The following is a 19,938-nucleotide window of genomic DNA, read 5'->3' as shown; positions in this document are numbered from 1 at the left end:
AGGCTCCCGCCGTCGCGCGCCCTAGCGCCACCGCGCCAGCCTCGCGCGCCCTCACCGGGCTCCCCGTGGACCCCGGCTTCCCGCGCCCCTCCGGGTCCCACAGAGGACCCGCTCGGGATGTGACCCCTTGACTCCCCACCCGACCTCCCCTGGCCCCCGGGAGGCCCGCCTTTGCCTGCTTTTGGGGGGTGGGTGGGCGGGGAGGGGCGCGCGGATCATGGCATTGGAGTTCCCGGGCTTGCAGCCGCCGCCGCCGCCTCGTCCACGTACCCCAAGTGCTTCTACTTCCCGGAGCAGCAGCGGAGAAGGCGAAGTGCCCGGTGGGGGCGAGGCAGATGGGTCTCAAAGCTCGCAGGGCGGCGGGGGCGGCCGGCGGGGGCGGCGGCGAAGGGGGCGGCGGAGGCGGCGGGGCCGCTAACCCCGCTGGAGGGGACTCGGCGGTGGCCGGCGACGAGGAGCGGAAAGTGGGGCTGGCGCCAGGAGACGTGGAGCAAGTCACCTTGGCACTAGGGGCCGGAGCCGACAAAGACGGGACCCTGCTGCTGGAGGGCGGTGGCCGCGAAGAGGGGCAGAGGAGGACCCCGCAGGGCATCGGGCTCCTGGCAAAGACCCCCCTGAGCCGCCCAGTCAAGAGGAACAACGCCAAGTACAGGCGCATCCAAACTTTGATCTATGACGCCCTGGAGAGACCGCGGGGCTGGGCGCTGCTCTACCACGCGCTTGTGTGAGTACCTGGCCACTCGGGGCGCCCCTTGGCGGCCGTGCACCTTAGGGTTCGGGCCAGAGCTGGCATAGTGTTGTGTCTTTGACCACTCAGAAGCGCTTTCTGGTTTGGGTTGGGGATGGAGGGACACCAGTCTGGCCTTAGCCAGTGGTTCTCTGCGGTGTGACAGAGTGCTCCTGGTGCCTGGGACAGCAGGCTTAAATGCACCAAACGTGTCTTTCAAGCTGACTTGGAGATTTGAACTGGCGAGTGCGCGCAACTGCGCATTTATTGTATGTTCTGGGATATTGTCATGGAAGCTTAAAAGAAATAGATGATATTTCTAATGAAGCAGTTGAGTGGGACAAAAACGGTCCTTTCAGAAGCACCGGTTCTTCTTGGGGTGGATAGCTTGCAATCACCACTCAATTTAGATGATATATCCCAGAGTTGTGGATAGTAGCGGTGCACACTGCCCATAGGCATAGTGCCTGTGTACATGCGTGTTCCATGTGTGTGCTTCCCTTCCTTGGGATGGATGCTGAAGTAAAAGAGTAATGGGTTTTGCTTTAACTGGAGGCTTAGACAGACCAAAATGCAGCTCTTTGTGTTCTTTTAGTAAAATGAATAGGAGAATAGAAAGGGGGCGGGATTTCCAAGCTTAGTCCAAAGGGTTTAGCTGAGCCATAGGTGAGGTGAAGCTATTTGATGCTGGAACATCCGTATGATTTAGGTGCAACATCCCATAGTTTAGGTTCTACTATCTCTGTAGGTACAACTGTTGCCCATCTATTGGTTTGGCTTACCAGGGCATTGGAAAAGAGAAGTTTGTCCCCTGGGACTCCTCTAGAAATAATCTCTATGCTAGCCCAGATAGTAAATCCTAGGCCGGAAGGAAAATGGAACTCAGATGTACCGACTCCTGGGATGCAAAATACACACCCGTGTTTAAGAAGGAAGAGAGGGTACATACTATCAGAGGGAGTCCTCACCCAGGACTGTAATCCTGAGCGCCACAACACCTTGGATGTGTGTGACAAGGCACTTCTTGATACCAGCTGCTTCCTGGCTTTGGCTTAGGAAGCTGTATGGCTGTCATGGTTTGGGTAGGAAGTAGACTATGACCTTGACCCTTCCAATTTAAGGCAATTAGTTTCCCTCCAGTTGACCCTTAACTGACAAAGAGGGAAGAAGTCAGGGAATGTCTTCTGTTTTTGTTTTTTTTTTTAAGTACCTGCCTGTCTTTTGAGGTTGGAAGAGCTTTTCCTGGTTTGGCCACCAGGTGGGGCGTCCACACAGGATCGCAGTTTTGTGCAACAGGTTGCTTCCAGGTTACAAAAGCCTTGCGAGAATGCATCCCTGAAAACTCAGGATGCAGCAAGAATAAGGATGACGTACCTTGCCAGGGACTTGGATTTTGGTTGGTCAAGCCTTTGATTCCTCTGTATTTTCAGAAAGCGTCTGACCCAAAGCTTAACATGTGTTGTTCTTTCATAGTGAAATGAGGTTTAGCTGGCATTCATTCTTTGGTTTCTAGAACCATGTTCAAATTGAAATGAAATAAATGCTAGGGTATATGTAGTTTTAAAAGGTTGAACAAATTATCTGAGAGCAGGTCCTATGTCCCTTAGCATAAAGTTGTGTTCAGTGTGTATTCAATGGCCTTGGAACCTAGTGTTTAATTGAAGCTTGAGATTCCCTCTTTCTTCTCCTCCCACCTTTTCTAGCTGGAATCTGAAGCCTTGCCTTGCCCAGTCTGCAGAGAGAATAGATAAAGACTATTATAGAATCAGCTACAATGTTATTTTACTGTATGCTTGTTCATATCTTAGAAACCAGCTTGTAAGTGCCAAATCTATAGCCAGAGTTTCCCAGAGAAGACCTCAGAAAACTCAAGACCATTAGAATTGTCAGATAAATACACATTGTGCTTGATTCTCACGTGACCACAATGAGGTAATGCCTGTAACTTATGCTTCATGGATGAAAATTTGACCGCTGCAAGAGATAAAGACAGTTGTCCAGCATTGCAGGGATAATGGTTTTAAACACATCTGGTTTTCTGGCTGTACTCAGATTCCATTTCTGACCCTTGGGGCGTTTTGCTAAGCATTGCTGGGTCACCATTGCCCATTGATAATGCAAGGCTCTTGATAATCAGTTTTTCTAGCTCAAGTAGGAAATCAAACCAGGATCCGATCAGAACCTAGGAGCCACTGTTAGGAAAATGGGAAGTGGGCTGGGGCTAGGTTTTGTGGCTTCAGATTAAAGATATGCTTTATAGGAAAGCTTGGGCTGGGTTTGGGTTCCTTAATACTCAGGTAAGCTTACCTAGTGGCCTCATTTTACATCCTTCCTCAAGCTCAGGAGGAGCCCAGACAAGGGAACACAGTTTCATTGACGATTCTGGATTTTGCAGAATTTTAAAATTCAGACTGTGAAGTGCCCATTATCCTGTGCTGGGCCGTGGCTAATGGCAGGAGGAGACCAAGAAATTCGGTTGACCATGAGCTCATAGTTTAGTACACTCTCTTTCTTTTGTAAATTAACCAGGCCTGTCAAGTGAGGTTACTTTCTCTCCTTTCTGTCCTAAATATAAAAGTGAAAATAAATCATTTCTCCCATCTTGCTTCCTATGCCTCAAAGGCCCATCCCCTGCTCCTAGCTATTCACCTTCACTAGGCACCTTTTCTCACACTTCAATCTGGTTAGGCTCAAGTTGACCCCTATGTCTTCTCCAGGCATAGAATTATGTGTGCTGCTTTGAGCTGATGTGCTTGCTTCTCTGCCCCATGAACCCAAAAGCTTCTTGAGAGTGAAAGTGGGATGTATTTCTCTCTCTCTTTTTTTTTCTGATTTTTTTTTCTGTTTTCTTTTCATTCTCAATCCCTGGAAGACCATAGAACCCATGATAGGTACTTAGTAAGTGTTTGCTGTGTGGATACATAGCAGAATTCTCTCAGGATTCTTAGTTAATCAAGACTTTTCTGTAACAGCTTTACTGTTACAACAGCGACAGCAGTAAGCAGCTGGAGTCAGCACCACAGGGTTTTAAGAGGAGAATCTTCCTTGGAAGTGTTGGACTTTGGGGGTGGGGTGGGGGGATGGACGAGGTGGAGCTCTTGATTGGCTTCAAGAAAAGATCACTGAGGCCCTGTCTTTGGCTAAGGCAAACTTTGATATTACAGGAAACATGCTGGGTTCTGAGTTTGCATATATGGTTTTGCAGGCACTAAGTAGGAACGACCCGGAAGCTGAGGATGGTGGGCCTGCCACATTGAAGAATGGTCTTCATGCTTAAATGAGCCATCATGACACATTAGGTGTACATTAGGTACTCGGCAGTCAGTTGATACTGAATCAGGATCTACTTAGAAGTCACACATACCTGATACTATCATTGTCCTGAGCCTGTTGGGAGAGAGATGCTGTCTTCATCTTGGCATTGGTGCTAGCTTGGCACTGGGAAGGCATCCTGTTGCCCTGGCCATGTCTTTGCAGCCAGCTGGGTATTGTCCCTTGCCACCTGTTAACAAAACAAAGGGAAAGGATCTGGAAAAACACCTGCTGCTGTTTTCTAAGGGAGGCTGGCTCCAAGCATCTGGCAGGCAAGGCTGGTTGCTTAGAGCCTTTTTTCCAGCACCGGGAACAGAAAAGACCTGGCTGCTGACCTTAGTCTGAAGAGTTTACCCAGGGGTTGATGGAAAATACCTACATATGAAAATAAAGAGATTTGACAAATACTTCCTGTTTTGTGTCTCCTCCTGGTCATGTATAATCTACCACCTTTTCTCCCCCCTGCCCCCATGAAATCCACATCCAATCTGCTCCACGACAATCTCACTTCATTCTTCTCTTTACTGTCTGATCTCCTTGCCTTGATCTTTGCTCCTCTGTCAGGTCATTTTTCAAGCTTCCTGAGTTGTTTGAAGGGGTAGGTAAGGTAATAGTTTCAATAGCCAATAGTATTTTGTTTTTGTTTATTTTTAAGATTCTATTTTAATCACAATGTTTCTTCTTTCCATTTCTTGTTTCCAAACTCTCCCATAGGCCCCTTCCTACTCTCCTTCAAATCCATGACCTGCTTGTTAATCAATAGTTATTACATGCACATATGTATTTGTATATACATATGTATTGCTAAATATAACCTGTCTAGTCTATATAGTGGTACTTGTTTGTATGTCTTCAAGAATGACCATTTGACACTGGTTAACTAACTGGTGGAATCTTCCCTGGGGAACTACCTCTCCAGCTCCACTCAGTAGCCTGTAGTTCTTGTCTAGGGTTGAGACCTTGTGGACTTTCCCCCATCTAGTTTGTCACATTTGTTGATTTCCAAATATGCACTGCTTAGAGGCATCTTCCTCAGTTGAAGCCAAGCTGAGAATCTTGGCTAGATAAAATGATAGACTGTCTTTTCTTAGATTCTTGCACGGTCCTCTGTGTGGACCATGGCACCATTTTCAGCATCAGATTTTGTCCTCTGATGGCTGATATGTGATGCAAAAGGTTCTACAACTTGCTGTACTTGCTTGCTTATTTCAGGGCTGCTTAAGCCACACCTGGATGGAAATGAGTTGTGAGTTTTCCTCTCTGGAGACAGAGACTTGGAACATCATAGGTTGGACAGTATATAAATAAAAGAGCATCCTTCTAAGAATTCTAGAGGATGGCAGTGTCTTAGCTAGGTGAAGATTTGGTCTCTGCTTCCAAGATGATGTCTTGAAGATTATGTCCATTGTGGGAAGAACACTAGGGCCTCAGAAGGTGGAAGGTGGACGGGACAATCATGTGAAGATTCTTTTATGAGGGTGTGAGTTTTACTGACAAGGGAAGGAGCTTTTATGACATCATCATCTCTTAAAGGTTTTACCTCTTGATACTATTACATGGGCCATGAAGTTTCAACACCAGACCTTCAAACCATTATGAATTTGTTGCCTTGTGGGCTGAGACATCTCATTCAGTCACAGAAGTATTAGAAGACTTTGTAATGTTTTCTTCAAATAACAAATTGCCTGATAACCCAAGAACATGGTTGATTCTTGATGCAATCTGTGGATAATATACTAGTCCTTATACTTACAGAGCATCCTACATATAGGCTCTGGTGTTGGCTTCCTTCTGCTCAAGACCTCAGGCCTTGTGCCTCTTGCCTTTCTTCCTCCTCCTTCAAGAGTTAGATTAAATCTTTGGAAATTCATTAAGAACATAACCACATTTTAAAGTAGCTAACTGGGATATTAGTAACACCAAATCTTCGTTTCATCTTTTTGTAGTTGATGCTGTTACATCCTGGGCTGTGCCACCATCTGCTTAATGTCAGGGCACCCTGCTTACTGATTTAGTCACCATGACACCAAGAGTAGGCACCTCCTCACAGATGCCTAGATTTGGTTCTCTGGAGCCAGAGCTGTGCCAAAGGAGCTGGCAAGGCAAGGACTTCTATGTCAATTTCTCACCAGGGTTTAAGTTCATTTGTTTCTGTTGTCTTCTTGCATATCTGGGGTGAAATCTTTTCCAACAAGGCTTAGAATCCTGAGTTCTGTTTCAATGGGAAACCACTTAGGACTATCAAAATATGCATTTCTAGTCCCTTTCTCAACCACAGCCCCCACCTTGCACTTTATTTCCTTCTATATAGATCCATTACAGATGCTTTTCCTCTTGGAGATGCCAGGTAAATCAACAAACAAACAAAGACAGACCTGACTTCCCTCAATGATGGACCATAAGAAGTAAGATGAAATGAATATTTTCCTCCACAAGTAGCTTTGGGTCAATGTTTTATCACAGCAAAACAGCAGCAACCTAGAATGCAGATCTTTATGACTGTCCTTCCCTGCTGCTCCTCTACACAGTGGCCACAGTGGGAAGAGATTCTTACTACAGTCTCTTTCCTCTGGCTTTGCAGCTGTCTTGTGAGAAACCTCAAATCCCACCCAAAGTGCAGTCCTATGTGATGAGGTCTTCCATTGTTCCTCAGAAAGACTATTTGCACTGAATATGTTCTGTCAAGAGCAAGCTGGGCCATTCTTGCCCTGATTTATACATGAATAAGTAAGGCAGCTGCAGGCTGAGTGACTGGAATCATGTAGGAGACTTCAGAAGACCCAGTCTGGAAGACGACCATTCTTCCTGTTTGGCAGCCCACAACTGATACCCTCTCTTTTCGCCTCCACTAACCCAGGACTCTATGAGAGTCCTATTAAGTACTCTCTGGTCTCACTGAGTTTCCCTTTGTGGGTGTTCAGAACTATGCTATTTGATGACAGCTTGGAGGAAGCTTAAGTGTTAGCGATTGCTTGAGCTAGTTGCCCGCTCTTACTTCCTCCTTTGTGAATTCCTTTTAGATATTTCCCTTCCAACTACTTCCTTTCCAGAAACAATGATGGGACAGGCCGTCACACAATGTCTGTCTTTGTACACAGTGTTTCTGGGCTTGAGAAATAAACAGAGACTCTTCTTCCATCAGTCCACCCTTTACCTCCTAAGTCTCAGACTTACATCCCATATCAGGAAGGTGTAATTTAGGAAGCAAATCTGAGGGTGATCTGATAAAAGAGTATGAGGGTTTAAATATGAAGTGTGTCCAATAGGCTCATGCACTGAAGGCTTGGTTGCCAGCTAGTGAAGCTCTTTTGAGAGGTGTTGAAACTTTAGGAGTTTTGCTGAAGGAAGCAGGTCACCAGGGGTGAGACTTTCAATGATGTGATCTGCCTTGGTGTCTCCTCTTGTCTCTCTCTGCTCCTGGCTTGACACCAGCTCCTCAGTCTTGACTTACCCCTCCCTGAAGTCCCAGATGACTTTGGGCTGAAACCTCTGAAGCCACAATGTTTCCTTCTTTTGAATGCTGTTGGGCTTTGTCCTGTTGCTCAAAGTCTGACAAATACAAAGGGTAAAACTGAGGAAAGGTGGCAGAATCAGATAGGAAGTTGGGAACTGACTAAAGGTGTATACCACCAAGCGTGGTACCCTGGGGTTACTGAGGCTCCATCTTTTGTTAACTTGGAAGGCTGTGTGCATCATCCCAGCAGGACTCATCCAGTTTAGGGCTGAAGTAGAAGTCTGAGAACTCCTTTGGTCAGCAATGCACGGCAGATATCTGTGACATTTGTTGCAGACAGATGCTAGAGCTGGTCTCAGATGTCTCACATGCTAGACAGTACATAATGGGCTGCTCTGTGCTTGGTTCAGTCTTCTTGTGACTCTGACGTCCTGATAGGGCTGATTTCTCAGTGGTTCTTGAGCAAAGGAAGTTTGGAGTCCTGAGTGGCCGTGCTTGTTCTGTGGTGTTTTTTTGACATCATGAATTTTTCATTTAGGATCATCATTCAGGAGGAAAAAAGTGTCTGAATTAAAAGTATCTTCAAATCTGTGGCTTTGCTGCCAGGTATCTTTGGGCAGCCAGCCTCTCAAAGTTCTTCCCTTAGGCCACAGTAAGTAGTTCGCAAAAATCACCCTGAAGCCTGACTCGTGCCTGCTTTCTCTAGGGTAAGAAATGATCGCCTTGCTGGGTTCTGTGATGGCTACTTTTCATTAGACAAAACAGAAATGACTCTCAAACAAGCACAGACAGCTGTGGTTATGAGCCGATTTGTGATATACCTTTTGAGAATTATATTAATTTATAACATGAAACACATTAGTGGCTCTAGGTTGTGTTTGTACACCTGTGTTGCAAAGGTAACAGGCTCCTGAGTGTGAGCTAAGGGGCTGGGTGTGAGCTGGGGGTATGATACTTCCTCCCTTTGCCTACACTCTGGTGCTGAGATAACCATAGTCTACTTCATACTTTGGAGCTGCTAAAGGCAACATTATTTTTTCCCCCTTGAATTCTTTTTTCAGTACCAAGAACACCTTGTTCAGCTGGGAAGGAAATTCATAGGAAAATCATAAGCCTTTGAGTTTGCCCTTCAGATCTGTAACTAGCTTAACTGTCCACTCAGTGCTCACTTCTGACTTAGTTGGTAAGCTATAACTGACCGTGATGAGTTTGTGTATTTCCAACCAGAGTCTGGCTTAGCCTCAGGAATAGAAGGAGATTAAAACTGATGTGAGAGAACCACCTGGCATTTTATACTTAAAGCCTGGTGAAAACTGGTTGAACGGTTCAAAGAGATCGAAGATCCAGGTTTTAGATGTTTATACCTTGCATGCTAGAAACCTTGGATTTTTCACCTCTCAGAGCCTAATGCAGTTCACCGCTCACCACATCCTCCGTCTCACTGCATACACAAACACAATGCCAGTCTCAAGGGATGTACAGAGCCAGTGACAGAGCTATTGGCTTTGAATCCTGGCTATTCTATGTTTTAGCCAAATGTCACTGAACAAGCTACAAAGCCCAAAACAGATTCTTTCCCTACACACTGTGGGCTCATGAAGTCCAAAGCCTTGTGTGGATGTAGTAGGTTAAGTGTTCAATGAATGGCCACCATTTCCCCATTCGTGCCAGAATCTAAAAAGATAGAATGATTTTCCCAAATAAAAGCACTGGTGAAGTGAAAATTGTGTCTACTTCAAGGCTTATTTCCCTGGTAGGATACATTTCTGTTAGACTCTACAGACGTGAATTTCCCACCATTGAGGTGAAGGAAGGGATCTGCCCTGAGAAGGAGAGAGAGCCGAGTAAGTAATTCTACCTTTGCCTCACTTCTGCTATGGCAGCAGAGGGGCTTGAAAGAACCACTGGCCCTAAGCATACAACTTTCGGGTGACCCAGGAATGAGTGAGTGCGTTCTGTTCATTTCCTTTGTATGTGCATCTGTACACACACATACACACACACACACACACACACACACACAAACACACACAAGTATTCATGTGGGGGCCAGAGAGCAACTTGCAAGAGTCAGTTCTCTTCTAGCATCTTGTGAGTCCTGATGCTTGAACTCAAGCCATCAGGCTTGGAGGAAGGAGCTTTTCTAACGGAGCCTACACCCATATATATTAACTTACAGACGTGCCCACTGCATGCTGTGCCTTAAGGAAGTGTCTACGAGGAGCTAGCATCACTTGGCTGATTAAGGGGCAATTTTCCCCGAATGAATGACAGTGATTCTATCTCATTAAAAAGAATTGCATTTGGGGCTGAGGAGAGGGCTCAGTGGCTACATCACTTGCAGTGCCAACATGAGAGACCAAGTTAGGATACTTCCAGCCCATGTAAAGCCAGATGGTGGAAGCACATGTCTGAAATTCCAGAGCTAGCCTGCCATATGCAGTGGTGAACAAGAGACTCTCAAACTTACACATGGGTACGCGCACGCATGTGTACACACACACACACACACACACACACACACAGTGGAATGTGTATACACACACTCTCACTGATTCTCATAGAAATACAGATTTTTCCTTGAGTTAAAAAGAAAACAAAACATTTTGTGTGTGCATGTGCATGTGCCTGTGGTGCGTGCATGTGTGTGTGCGTGTGTGCGTGTGCCTGTGTGAAATATTTGGTTGCATTTTTGGTTTGACTGCCAGGATTGTGGGTCAGTTTGACTTGACTGGAGTAATGACCTTCTAGATTTTGCTTCTAGGCTCTTTCTCCCTCTAAATGCTTTTCTATTCTGCTTCCAAGGACTGTTCTTCCTATTCCAAGTGCTTTGTTGATGCTCGCTCTTTTTCTTCTGTATTCACCATTGTGTTTTATGCATTTTCTCCATGTGCCTTAGTCTTCGGCAGGAACAGGCTCTTCTGGATAAACACAGAGCCTGGAACATAATAGGATCTCAGTTAATACCAAATAATATCTTCCTAATCACAGCTATTTTACATAGTAAAAATCTGATGATGGCTTAAGGTCATGTCTTATGTCTTCTCCAGATACTCAAAGTGTATGATTTGAGCTAGGCATGTCTATTCATACATGATGTATGTGTGGGCATGGATGGGAAGATATGTGGAGATGAGGGAGGGAAATTAAACTTAGTTTCCAGGTAATAACCATAACAGGACTCCCTGCTTTTAAAAAAATTATCACCTCTACCCTGGTTGTTAGGTTAACCATTTAAAACGCTGACATTTGATCCCTTTGACAGTATGTCAAACATTCAGACATGTATGAATGGCTCCTGTTTTATCAAGAAGGACAGCAAGGGCCAGAAAATATTACCTGTCTTTCTCAAGAATTAGCCTCAGACATTTTGAATGCAGGGGCAGTCCTGGGGTCAGAGGTTCTGAGCTTCCATCTTGGCCCCTCTCCCAGCTCCTCTCCTAACACTCTCACCCACTGCCTTCTGGTGTTGCTACCTGCTTTATAGTTGAAAAATACCTCCATAGATGTCACCATTTATATGTGGAGTCCAGTGGGTGTTAGTGTATCTCCACAGTCAATGCTAGTTTAGTCAAAACTAGCCTGCTGCTATTAGAAGCAACCAATAGGGTTTTCCACTATACTCAGCAGTAAAGGAATAGTTGTGGAAGTTAATGGGGGAAGAGAATTAAAAGACAAGTTAATAGTGGTAGAAGTATTTACAAAACACATACCTAATCATTGATTGTCTCAGACAAAACCAGGATCACATAAATTCAACAGTAAAAAACGTTTTGTTGGGAGAAGTATTTGAAACACAAATCTGGTGTGGGCTTAAAGGCATAGCAAAAGCAGCAACAAACCCCAAACCCTTTAAAGACTGCAATAATAGACATATATTTAAAACAGACAAAATACATAAGCCAGACTCCTCCTTACCATGGGTAGCAGACATACATATAAAATGATGTCTGATATGCCTTCATTAGGGGATTGTAAATTAAAGCAGCAGTGAGAGATTAAAATGGGTGTGGCTAAGAACCACAAGGACAAATGCAAATGTGGGCAAAGATGTAGAGCAATGGGAATATTAAATTCTTGCTTGTGCAAATAAAAACCAGTAGACACCCTAGAAGAGAGTTTCCTCCAGAGAGAAGGTAAATTCACCACAGTAGTTACTCTCCTGGGTGTTTCCTCATTTGAAGTTTTATATCCACACCACATCTTTCCTGAAAATGTTTATAGTAGTTCTATTCACAATTAACAAAAACACTGTATCTAGGATTTTGTTTAATCAGCACCACGAATTGCTATTCAGAAGTAGAAATAATAAATCAGCTGTGATGCTGGAGATGAGCCTTAAATGCATTGTGTATTGATAAGTGACAAAGGATAGTCTGGAATGGTGGCATTCTGTACTGTTTCAATCATATGGCATTTTTAAAATAAACTATAAGCTATGGATATCATAAAAAAGACTAGTGATTTCCAGGAAGGAGATGGCAAAGAAGGAAGTTGAATGGATGAACTACGGATGATTTTTCTGGTGATGAAGTGCTTATATAGAGAGCTGCAGTGTAGGAATTTATATAGAGAGCTGCAGTGTAGGAATTTGGCTTCCTGCTTTTTTTCTAAGTCCATAGAACTGTCTTGCACCAAGAGTTGCAGTTAAAGTGAAAGACTGTAATGGTGCAGCCTGGTCCCCCTTTCACACTGTTGGAGAAAGTTTCTAGAAAAGCAAGAGGAGTCTATTATATCTATGTTGCAATGGCTTAGAGTTGAAGATATACATAGCATGGAGATGAGCTTGCTTTAAGTTTAATATTACTACAGTTGACTGTATCTAAATTTCTAGTCCATTTGTACACATGGGCTAGATACATTTCCTTGTGCTTTGAGGAGGCCTGACTTATCAAACCCTTGGAAAGAGGATTTGTAGCATCCAAATCTGGATGACTAATACTGGTGTGTAAGAGAAGGCGATTGATTCTTGAACAACTGTCTGATTATAAGACACAGACAGGACGTATGTGAGACTAACCTCAGACATCCTGCATTGCCAGAGAGTGCTCTTTAAAAAAAAAAATCCCACACTGTTGGTAATCTGCCAGAGGAACACTAGCCAAGAGAAAAAGAGCTCCCATGGTCAAAGCAGGAACAATTTGAGAAATGAAAGGAGGTCATATTGGAGTCTAACCACAGGATAGGTAAAGACTTATGAATCCTTACTAACATGCGAACATGACCACAGGATCAGAGCAAATGTCCACAGGTGTATGCTGTCATAAGAAATCAAGCAGGTGGACAGAGGTGGGAGAGGCCGGTCTTCTCAGAAGCACTCTTCTTACTTCTGTGGGTTTTTTGCCTCTAGGAGAAGTAGAGTGCAGATCACATAGAGTGCCTTCCTTCCAAAGAGTAGCTATAGAAAGAAATGCATTAAGAAATGGAATGTCTGAGGGTCACTCCCAGCCACATGGCCCAGGACAGCTTCCCCTGTGGTTAGTCAAGTTGTATCCGGCCAACTCATCCTTGACATGATGGAACAAAAATGGCAGTGTGCTCAGACTTTTCTTCCCAAAGCCCACAACCTCAGTTTAACCTCAGAAGGGATGGTGGCTACAAAAACCCTAACAGAGACAGACATTACCCATGCTCACAAAACTGTTACTGTCGCCTTAACAAGGAAAGGCAGAGAAAGTCATAGAGAGCCAAGAGCTTCTTCCTCTGGTTAGGATACTGGGGGAAATAGAAGGTCACTTGAAAAACTTGGTTCCTTGAGTAAAATTTAGATGCTAGATAATAACTGCATTAATGTTAATATCACTCAACTATAACAATATGCTTCTAATCTAAGTTGTCAGCAATAAGGACATCTGAGTGCACGTTACATGGGAGTTCTCTATGCTGTGTTTTTATACTCCTCCTTTAGGCCAGATCCAACATCATGAAGCTGGCCATGTCTCCTTATAACTGTCTCTGCCAAAGACTATAGCGGGTCCTGATTTATGGTCCTCACTAGTACCTGTCTCCTCGGTGTTCTTTGTCTCGTAGCACTGTGTTCACCTAAGTTACATGGTGTGAAACTTCCCCCACTGCTGGGAGTGACATTCCATTTCTTAATGCATTTCTTTCTATAGCTACTCTTTGGAAGGAAGGCACTCTATGTGATCTGCACTCTATTTCTCCTAGAGGCAAAGAACCCACAGAAGCAAGAAGAGTGCTTCTGAGAAGACCGGCCTCTCCCACCTCTGTCCACCTGCTTGATTTCTTATGACAGCACACACCTGTGGACATTTGCTCTGATCCTGTGGTCATGTTCGCATGTTAGTAAGGATTCATAAGTCTTTACCTATCCTGTGGTTAGACTCCAATATGACCTCCTTTCTTTTTTTTTTAACAAAGGTATATAGTCTTTCCTTTCTTCTTGGGTTGATCTGAAGACTCCTCAAGTGAACTCCTTGGAAGATTACCCTGAAAGCTGTTCTCTAAAGAGGGTCCTCTGGCCTCTTCTCACTATCCCTCTTTGTGGCAACTCCCTTTCTATCTCTCTCTTATTTTCTTTCTTAATGAAGCTCTTCTCTGGGACTTAAAGGCATGGCTCATAATAGATGTGATGAGTCAGAGCAATGGCATATGTGGGACCATGAAGGTTGACCCTACAAGTGAGGCCAGTGCAAAGATTCCTGTTTTCTATGACTCCAAGAAAGTCTAAATTGTGTTTTGAATCATAAAGAGTTCAGCTCAGGGGAAAATCTTGACATAGACATCATTTAAAGAGTTTGAGGAGTAGGATTGGAGATAGCTGAGTTGGCAAAGTGTTAACTTGAGTTCAGTCTCCAGAGCTCATCTGAACAAATGCTGGGGGTGGGCTGGTAGTGGATAAAGCACTTTCTCTGCAAACATGAAGGGCAGAGTTCTGATCCTAAGAACCCATGTAAAAGCTAGGAGTGTATGGCATGTAATCCCATACCGTGGGAGGCAGTGTCTTGGAACACTCAGAAAAAGCAGACTAACCAGCCAAAATGCTGAGCTCTTTTAGTGAGTGACCCTGCCTCAATATATAAGCTGGAGAGGGATTGAAGATGACACAGGGTGTCAACCTTGGGTCACACATAAACTGCACACACATGTGAGCCCTTGTGCGTGAGCATGCACCCACACAAATGTGTACACCACTGTTTTAGTCACTGCTTTCCTATTGCTGTGAAGAGAATCCATGACCAAGGCAACTCATAAAAGAAAGCAGTTAACTGTGGGCTTGCATACAGTTTCAGAGGTTTAGTTCCTTATCATGGTGGAGAGCATGGCAGCACACATGGAGTGAGAAGAGAAGATGAGAGCTCTACATTCTGATCCACAAGCAGGTAGAGGAAGAGAGAGGGACTGGACCTGGCATGGACCTTTGAAACTTCGGTGTCCACCCTCAGTGACATATTTAGTAGCCCAACAAGGCCACACCTCCTACTCCTTCTCAAATAGTACCATTCCACTACCATTATACATAAACAGAAAAGAACCACAAAGCTAGAGGTGGTAGTACATATTTGTAACCCTAGTATTGGTGATGCAGAGACAAGGGACTCTCTGGGGGCTTGCTTGTCTATTTGCAGTATTCCAGACCACTGAAAGAACCTGTTTCAAAATAAGGTAGCCAGGGCCTCAGAGACAATCTCTAAAGTTGTATTCCACATACATATGCACAAACACACACAATCATGCATGCACACATGTAAACCTGAAGGCAATAGATACACAGCACAGAACGCAGGCAGGGGCTCATATACATACATAGCTTGCACTTTAACCACACCTCAATTCCAGGCCCCAGTGTTTGGAACATTAATTAGTGTCACTGCACAGAGCAATTCAAGCTGGGGACCTTGCTTCCATTTGGAAAAGGGAAAAAGAACATCCACAATTGGTTCTGCTGGAAGTAGCAGAACCACTGCCTCTGCTGCTGGTGCATAGGCTGGTCGCAGCCCCCTCACTGGGTGCAGAATTCACTTCATCAGGAGCCAGAGCCCTTTTATTTGGGAGGCGGGGCAAGGATGAGGTTGCAAACACCTCCTCTCAGTCTCATGTTCCCACCATTCTACTTTTCGTCTGGGGGCTTTTGCATACTGTAAGCAATACACACATGCCAGTGACTTTTATTATCAATGGACACAAATACCTGACAAGATGCAGCTCAAGGAAGGTATATATTGGGTTTCATTTTAAGTAGGTATAGACATTCCCTTGGTGGGGGGCGCATGGTATCAGGAGCATGAGATAGTTGGTCAGATTGCTTCTGAAGTCAGGAAGCAGAAACCAGACAGGAAGTTGTGTGGGCTAAGAAGCCTCAGGGCCTGTTGGGGTGACTCACTTTCTCCAACTGTGCCCCACCTGGATGCCCACTCTCAGCTGAGGACCAGGTGTCCGAACACAGAAGCCTGAGGCCACAATAGCATATGAGTGTCACTATAGGGTGGTTATGCCTTGGTGATGGGCACATAATACTCTGAATTAATGCAAGCTTGCTGTGGTGTATATCAAAATGTTCCCTTTTTTTATGACTGTATATGTTTCTTCCTCCTGGCCACTCTGAATTGTATTGCTGTGAAGAAGGGTTCAGAAACCACACCCAGCCCCTCTCTCAAGACTTTCTGGCTCCGTAAGCCTGTTTTATTTGCTGTTCTAGGTAGGCAGTGGACAGAAAGAAGGGCTCTTTGGGTAGTGGGGAGATAATTATTTGCTGGCTGAAGATAGACTACTGTATGGCACTCTTTGTCATCTATACTGAGTAACATTGGATAGGTTCTTCATCCCTCAGGGTCTGCTCTGCTCCAACTGCAAGATGGAAATCTCTTGTTCTCTTCTATAGGGTGCTCCTAAAGGAAAAGAAGTTAACGAAAAAAATCTGTAGCAGTATTGAATACAATATACCCGGTAACAAGGGAACTGCTCCAGACCCAGTATATACAGTAATCTCACTGTAGCTTGCTGAAGACAGAAACATGGGGGTGGGGCTGGCTTATTTGTCTGGAGCAGAGGCAAAGAGATGGCAGATCATGGAGCTGGGAGCCCCAAAAGACCCAAGGACAGATGTTATTTCTCACCCTTGTCTTCTGCTCCTCCATGAACATGCCAACCAAATCCTTATTCCATTGCATATCCTCAGGGGCCAGGCACAGGCTGGCTATGAGGTAGGTCCCTGCCGAATACACTACTTTTATTGGCCATGCCCCATCCTATGCAAGTTCCAATCAAAGCCCCAGCTCTGAGCCCAGTACTGGAAGGCACTTTTGGAAGCCTGAGTGTGGCTGGCTTCTGTGAGCATCCTACAGATGGGCTCAGGAGCCAGCCTGGCAGCCTGAGAGGGAGCCACTGTTAACCATGAGGAACTGGATGTGTTCCAAAGTTAACTGGCAACAGTGAAGGCTTCCAGTGTGGGTCTGTGATCGAACTCACCCTGGAAAGAAATGTACTGCTGTTGCACAGGGGTTGAGTGGGAAAGAGCCAGCACCAAGATGCTGCAGGAGAGGAGTGAGGCCATGAGCTATGCGCCTGTAACAGTAGACAAGGCTGCCTGAAGCCAGTGGGCACAGCCCACCCAGCCGACTCTTCCTGTCCCTGGGATCTGAACCACTCTGATGTCCTCTTCATATCATAGTGGCCCATGAACAGTCAAGAGGCCAGTGGCTCCTTCTTCTAGTTCCTCTTCAAACCTGCTAACTTCCCCCAATCACATCCAGCGAAGGGGACTGTTAGTTCTTTGCTGTATGTTTACTGTCATCTTTGGGTACAGATGTCAACTAACTTGAACACTTAACACCATTCAGACTGGCCTGATGCTGTCAGCAGAGAGGGTGGTCTTGAGGCCGTGGTGTAGACATCATCTACCAGTAATCTACGGCTCCCTCAGGCTGTCGGGTGTTTCCACATCCATCCCATCACTTGTTATATGATTTTTCTGCTGAGAGCTTTCTCTTGTTCTTTACAACATGATAGGCTAGGATCATTTCTTGCTGGAACCAAAGAGATAGTCATTGTCTGTAATCAATCTTCAGCCTTCCTTCCTTGGCCACAGGAATTGATCACAGGGAGAAAATAAGGCCCATTTGGAGCCATTGGAAGAAAAAATACAAACAACTTTCATCCTCTAAGGGTCCCAGGCAGTGAAAGAAAGGAGGAATGACAAGGGCAGAAGCAGAGATGAGAAGGAGGATTCATGGGTTCATGGCTGGAGATACGGGGAGACCTCTGTGGCTTGGGAGAAGGGATCCATTAGCTGTGTAGATCACAGAGAACATTGAAGAGTTGAATGAAACCTCTTGAAGCCACACCTGCAATTGACATGGTCATACGTATGCTTTGTAAGGATGCCTGTCCATAGGCTAGATAGAGGAAGGAAGATGTGTGTGAGGTCATTGCACAAGGCAGCTCCATGATGGCAGCAGGCATTTAGAGGCTATCTGTGATGCTCCAGCCTTGTGCATGGAGGTTTCAGGGATGCTGTAACCCACCAAGGCTCTGCAGAAGCTCCACTAGGCTACATTGCGTTAGTCACAGAGTGTAGGTGAGAAAAATGCCCAGGAAGGCCAACTTTCACCCAGAGCCACCCAGCCAGAATAACAGACCCTAAAGCCTGGGCTCGCCATACCCCTGACCGTAGCAACGCTCTGCCCTCTGGCTCCACTTTCTCTCCCTCTCCTCGGGCTGAAGGTGCCTTCAGGATGAGGCCTGACATTTGTGTTCATGATGATTCTCATCCTGCTCACAGAAACGCCAGGCTGGATGATGGAAGTGATTCAGCAAGAAGTAGGACTGGAGGGGAAAGAGCTGTGTAAAAACATTTGCAAGTGAATTTAAAACGAGAGTCCACCAGCCCATGCCAGCAGACTGGGAAGTTTGGGAGATATTTTTAGACTATGAAATCCAAATGGCACAGAATGTGGGCTGGGAAGATAGAAATGCAAAGAATAGCTTGCTAGCTGTGACCAGAGGCTGGCTTTCACAGAGTGTCTTCCTGGCTGTAAATTCAGACTCTCCCAAGTGTGCATATGGGTCCCCTCCCCTCCCTCACTCTCCTCTTCCCCACCCCTTCCCTTCTTCTCCTTCCCACCCCTCTTCCCCTGCCCCTCTTCTTCCTTTCTTTTCTCTTCCATTGCTCCCTTCCTTTTCCATTTCTTCTTCCCTCCACCCTCCCCAGTCTTCCCTTTCCCTTTCCTCTCACATCCCCTCTTCCTGTATTTTTCTCTTTTCACACTGCAGTACAGCTCCTCGATTTGGGAGACACGTAGAGACTTGCATGAGGGTGGTTTTTGACTCTTTTTGACGCTTGGGAGGCTGTTGACAGCCAAATAATTCAACCATCTCAGGGAGATTGTTGGTTCGTGGATCCAAGAGGTGGTCAAGAGGTGGAGTGTCAGGGAGGCAGGCATGGCCTCAGCTGAGAATCAGGGATACCCAGAATCAAGAGCAGAACAGAACACTGATGTGAGCTGATGTTCCTGCCTCTCCCTGTAGGCTTTCCACATGGTGGGAACCATGGCCACCTTCAGCACCGGACTTTCTCAAACATCCCTTATGAGAGACACTCCTTACCTCTCTTTGGTTTTCTCTCTAGGTTGCAGACTCACTGACTTAGCTGGGGCCAGGTGCCAACTCAAAGAACATCTTTCCCCAGCTGTGTCCCTAAGGTGGGGTCATGAGGAGGCATGCCAGGTGCTATGAGCAATGAAGAGCAGTTCTCAGGCAATGGGTGGGAGGCTTGTCATTCACAGAAATGAGCTTGCACCAAGCATGACTGTCACAGCCACGCCACCTGCACTAGCTTCCCTGTTCTCCTAGTCAGCCCAGGAGGGTGCAGGTACCTGGCAAAGGAAGAGACTTTAGCTCGAGAAGGGGTGTTGGTGTTGGTGTTGGTGCATGACAGACAGGTACTAGAGAGTCCTTTCTGAGTACTGTAGGCACTTTGCCCCATGCCTGCTTTCCTTTTCCACCTTATAATTGTGTGTGTGTGTATGTGTAAGTAAACAGTACAAGTATATAGATTTGTAAACATAACAAGCACATGTGTGCAGGTGTAGTGTGTGTCCATCATCTGAACCACCACACAGGCGGAGTTAAGGTATAATTCCACAACCCGCTTTCCTGGTCCCACCCCAATTCCTTTCCCAGAGGGAACTGCTTTTCTCATCTTGTCCCAATCATTTGTCTGTATGACTGTCTCTTGATAAATCAACCTTAGGCATTTTCTATCTCTTCATGGTTTATGTTCTCTTTTCTTTCTGCCCTAACTCATGCAGAATACCCCCTCAGTGTCTTTAGTCTCTGGTTACCTCTCCTTTTTCCACTTTTCTTTCTGCTTCACTTTTCTGTACATCCAGTCACCATGTTCTTTGTCTTCTTTCATAATGATGTTCCCCTGCCTCTGGTCCAAAGACTTTGGGCATTCTCCCTCCCTCCCTCCCTCCCTCCCTCC

General features: G+C 45.5%; 1 protein-coding gene across 1 annotated transcript in view; it reads left to right on the top strand.

The window, feature by feature from the left end:
- Positions 1 to 320: 320 nt before the first annotated feature.
- Kcnq3 (potassium voltage-gated channel subfamily Q member 3) overlaps positions 321 to 19,938 on the top strand; it is a 277,993-nt gene continuing 258,375 nt past the window's right edge. The window contains exon 1 of the mRNA XM_021183338.1: positions 321 to 724. Within this exon, the coding sequence (XP_021038997.1) occupies positions 336 to 724 (389 nt within the window). The 5' untranslated portion in view covers positions 321 to 335. The remainder of the gene's footprint in view (positions 725 to 19,938) is intronic.

This window comes from Mus caroli, chromosome 15 (genome assembly GCF_900094665.2).
Source record: "Mus caroli chromosome 15, CAROLI_EIJ_v1.1, whole genome shotgun sequence".
In the NCBI taxonomy this organism is placed as follows: Eukaryota; Metazoa; Chordata; class Mammalia; order Rodentia; family Muridae; genus Mus; species Mus caroli.
This window is presented reverse-complemented; position numbering and strand designations above follow the sequence as displayed.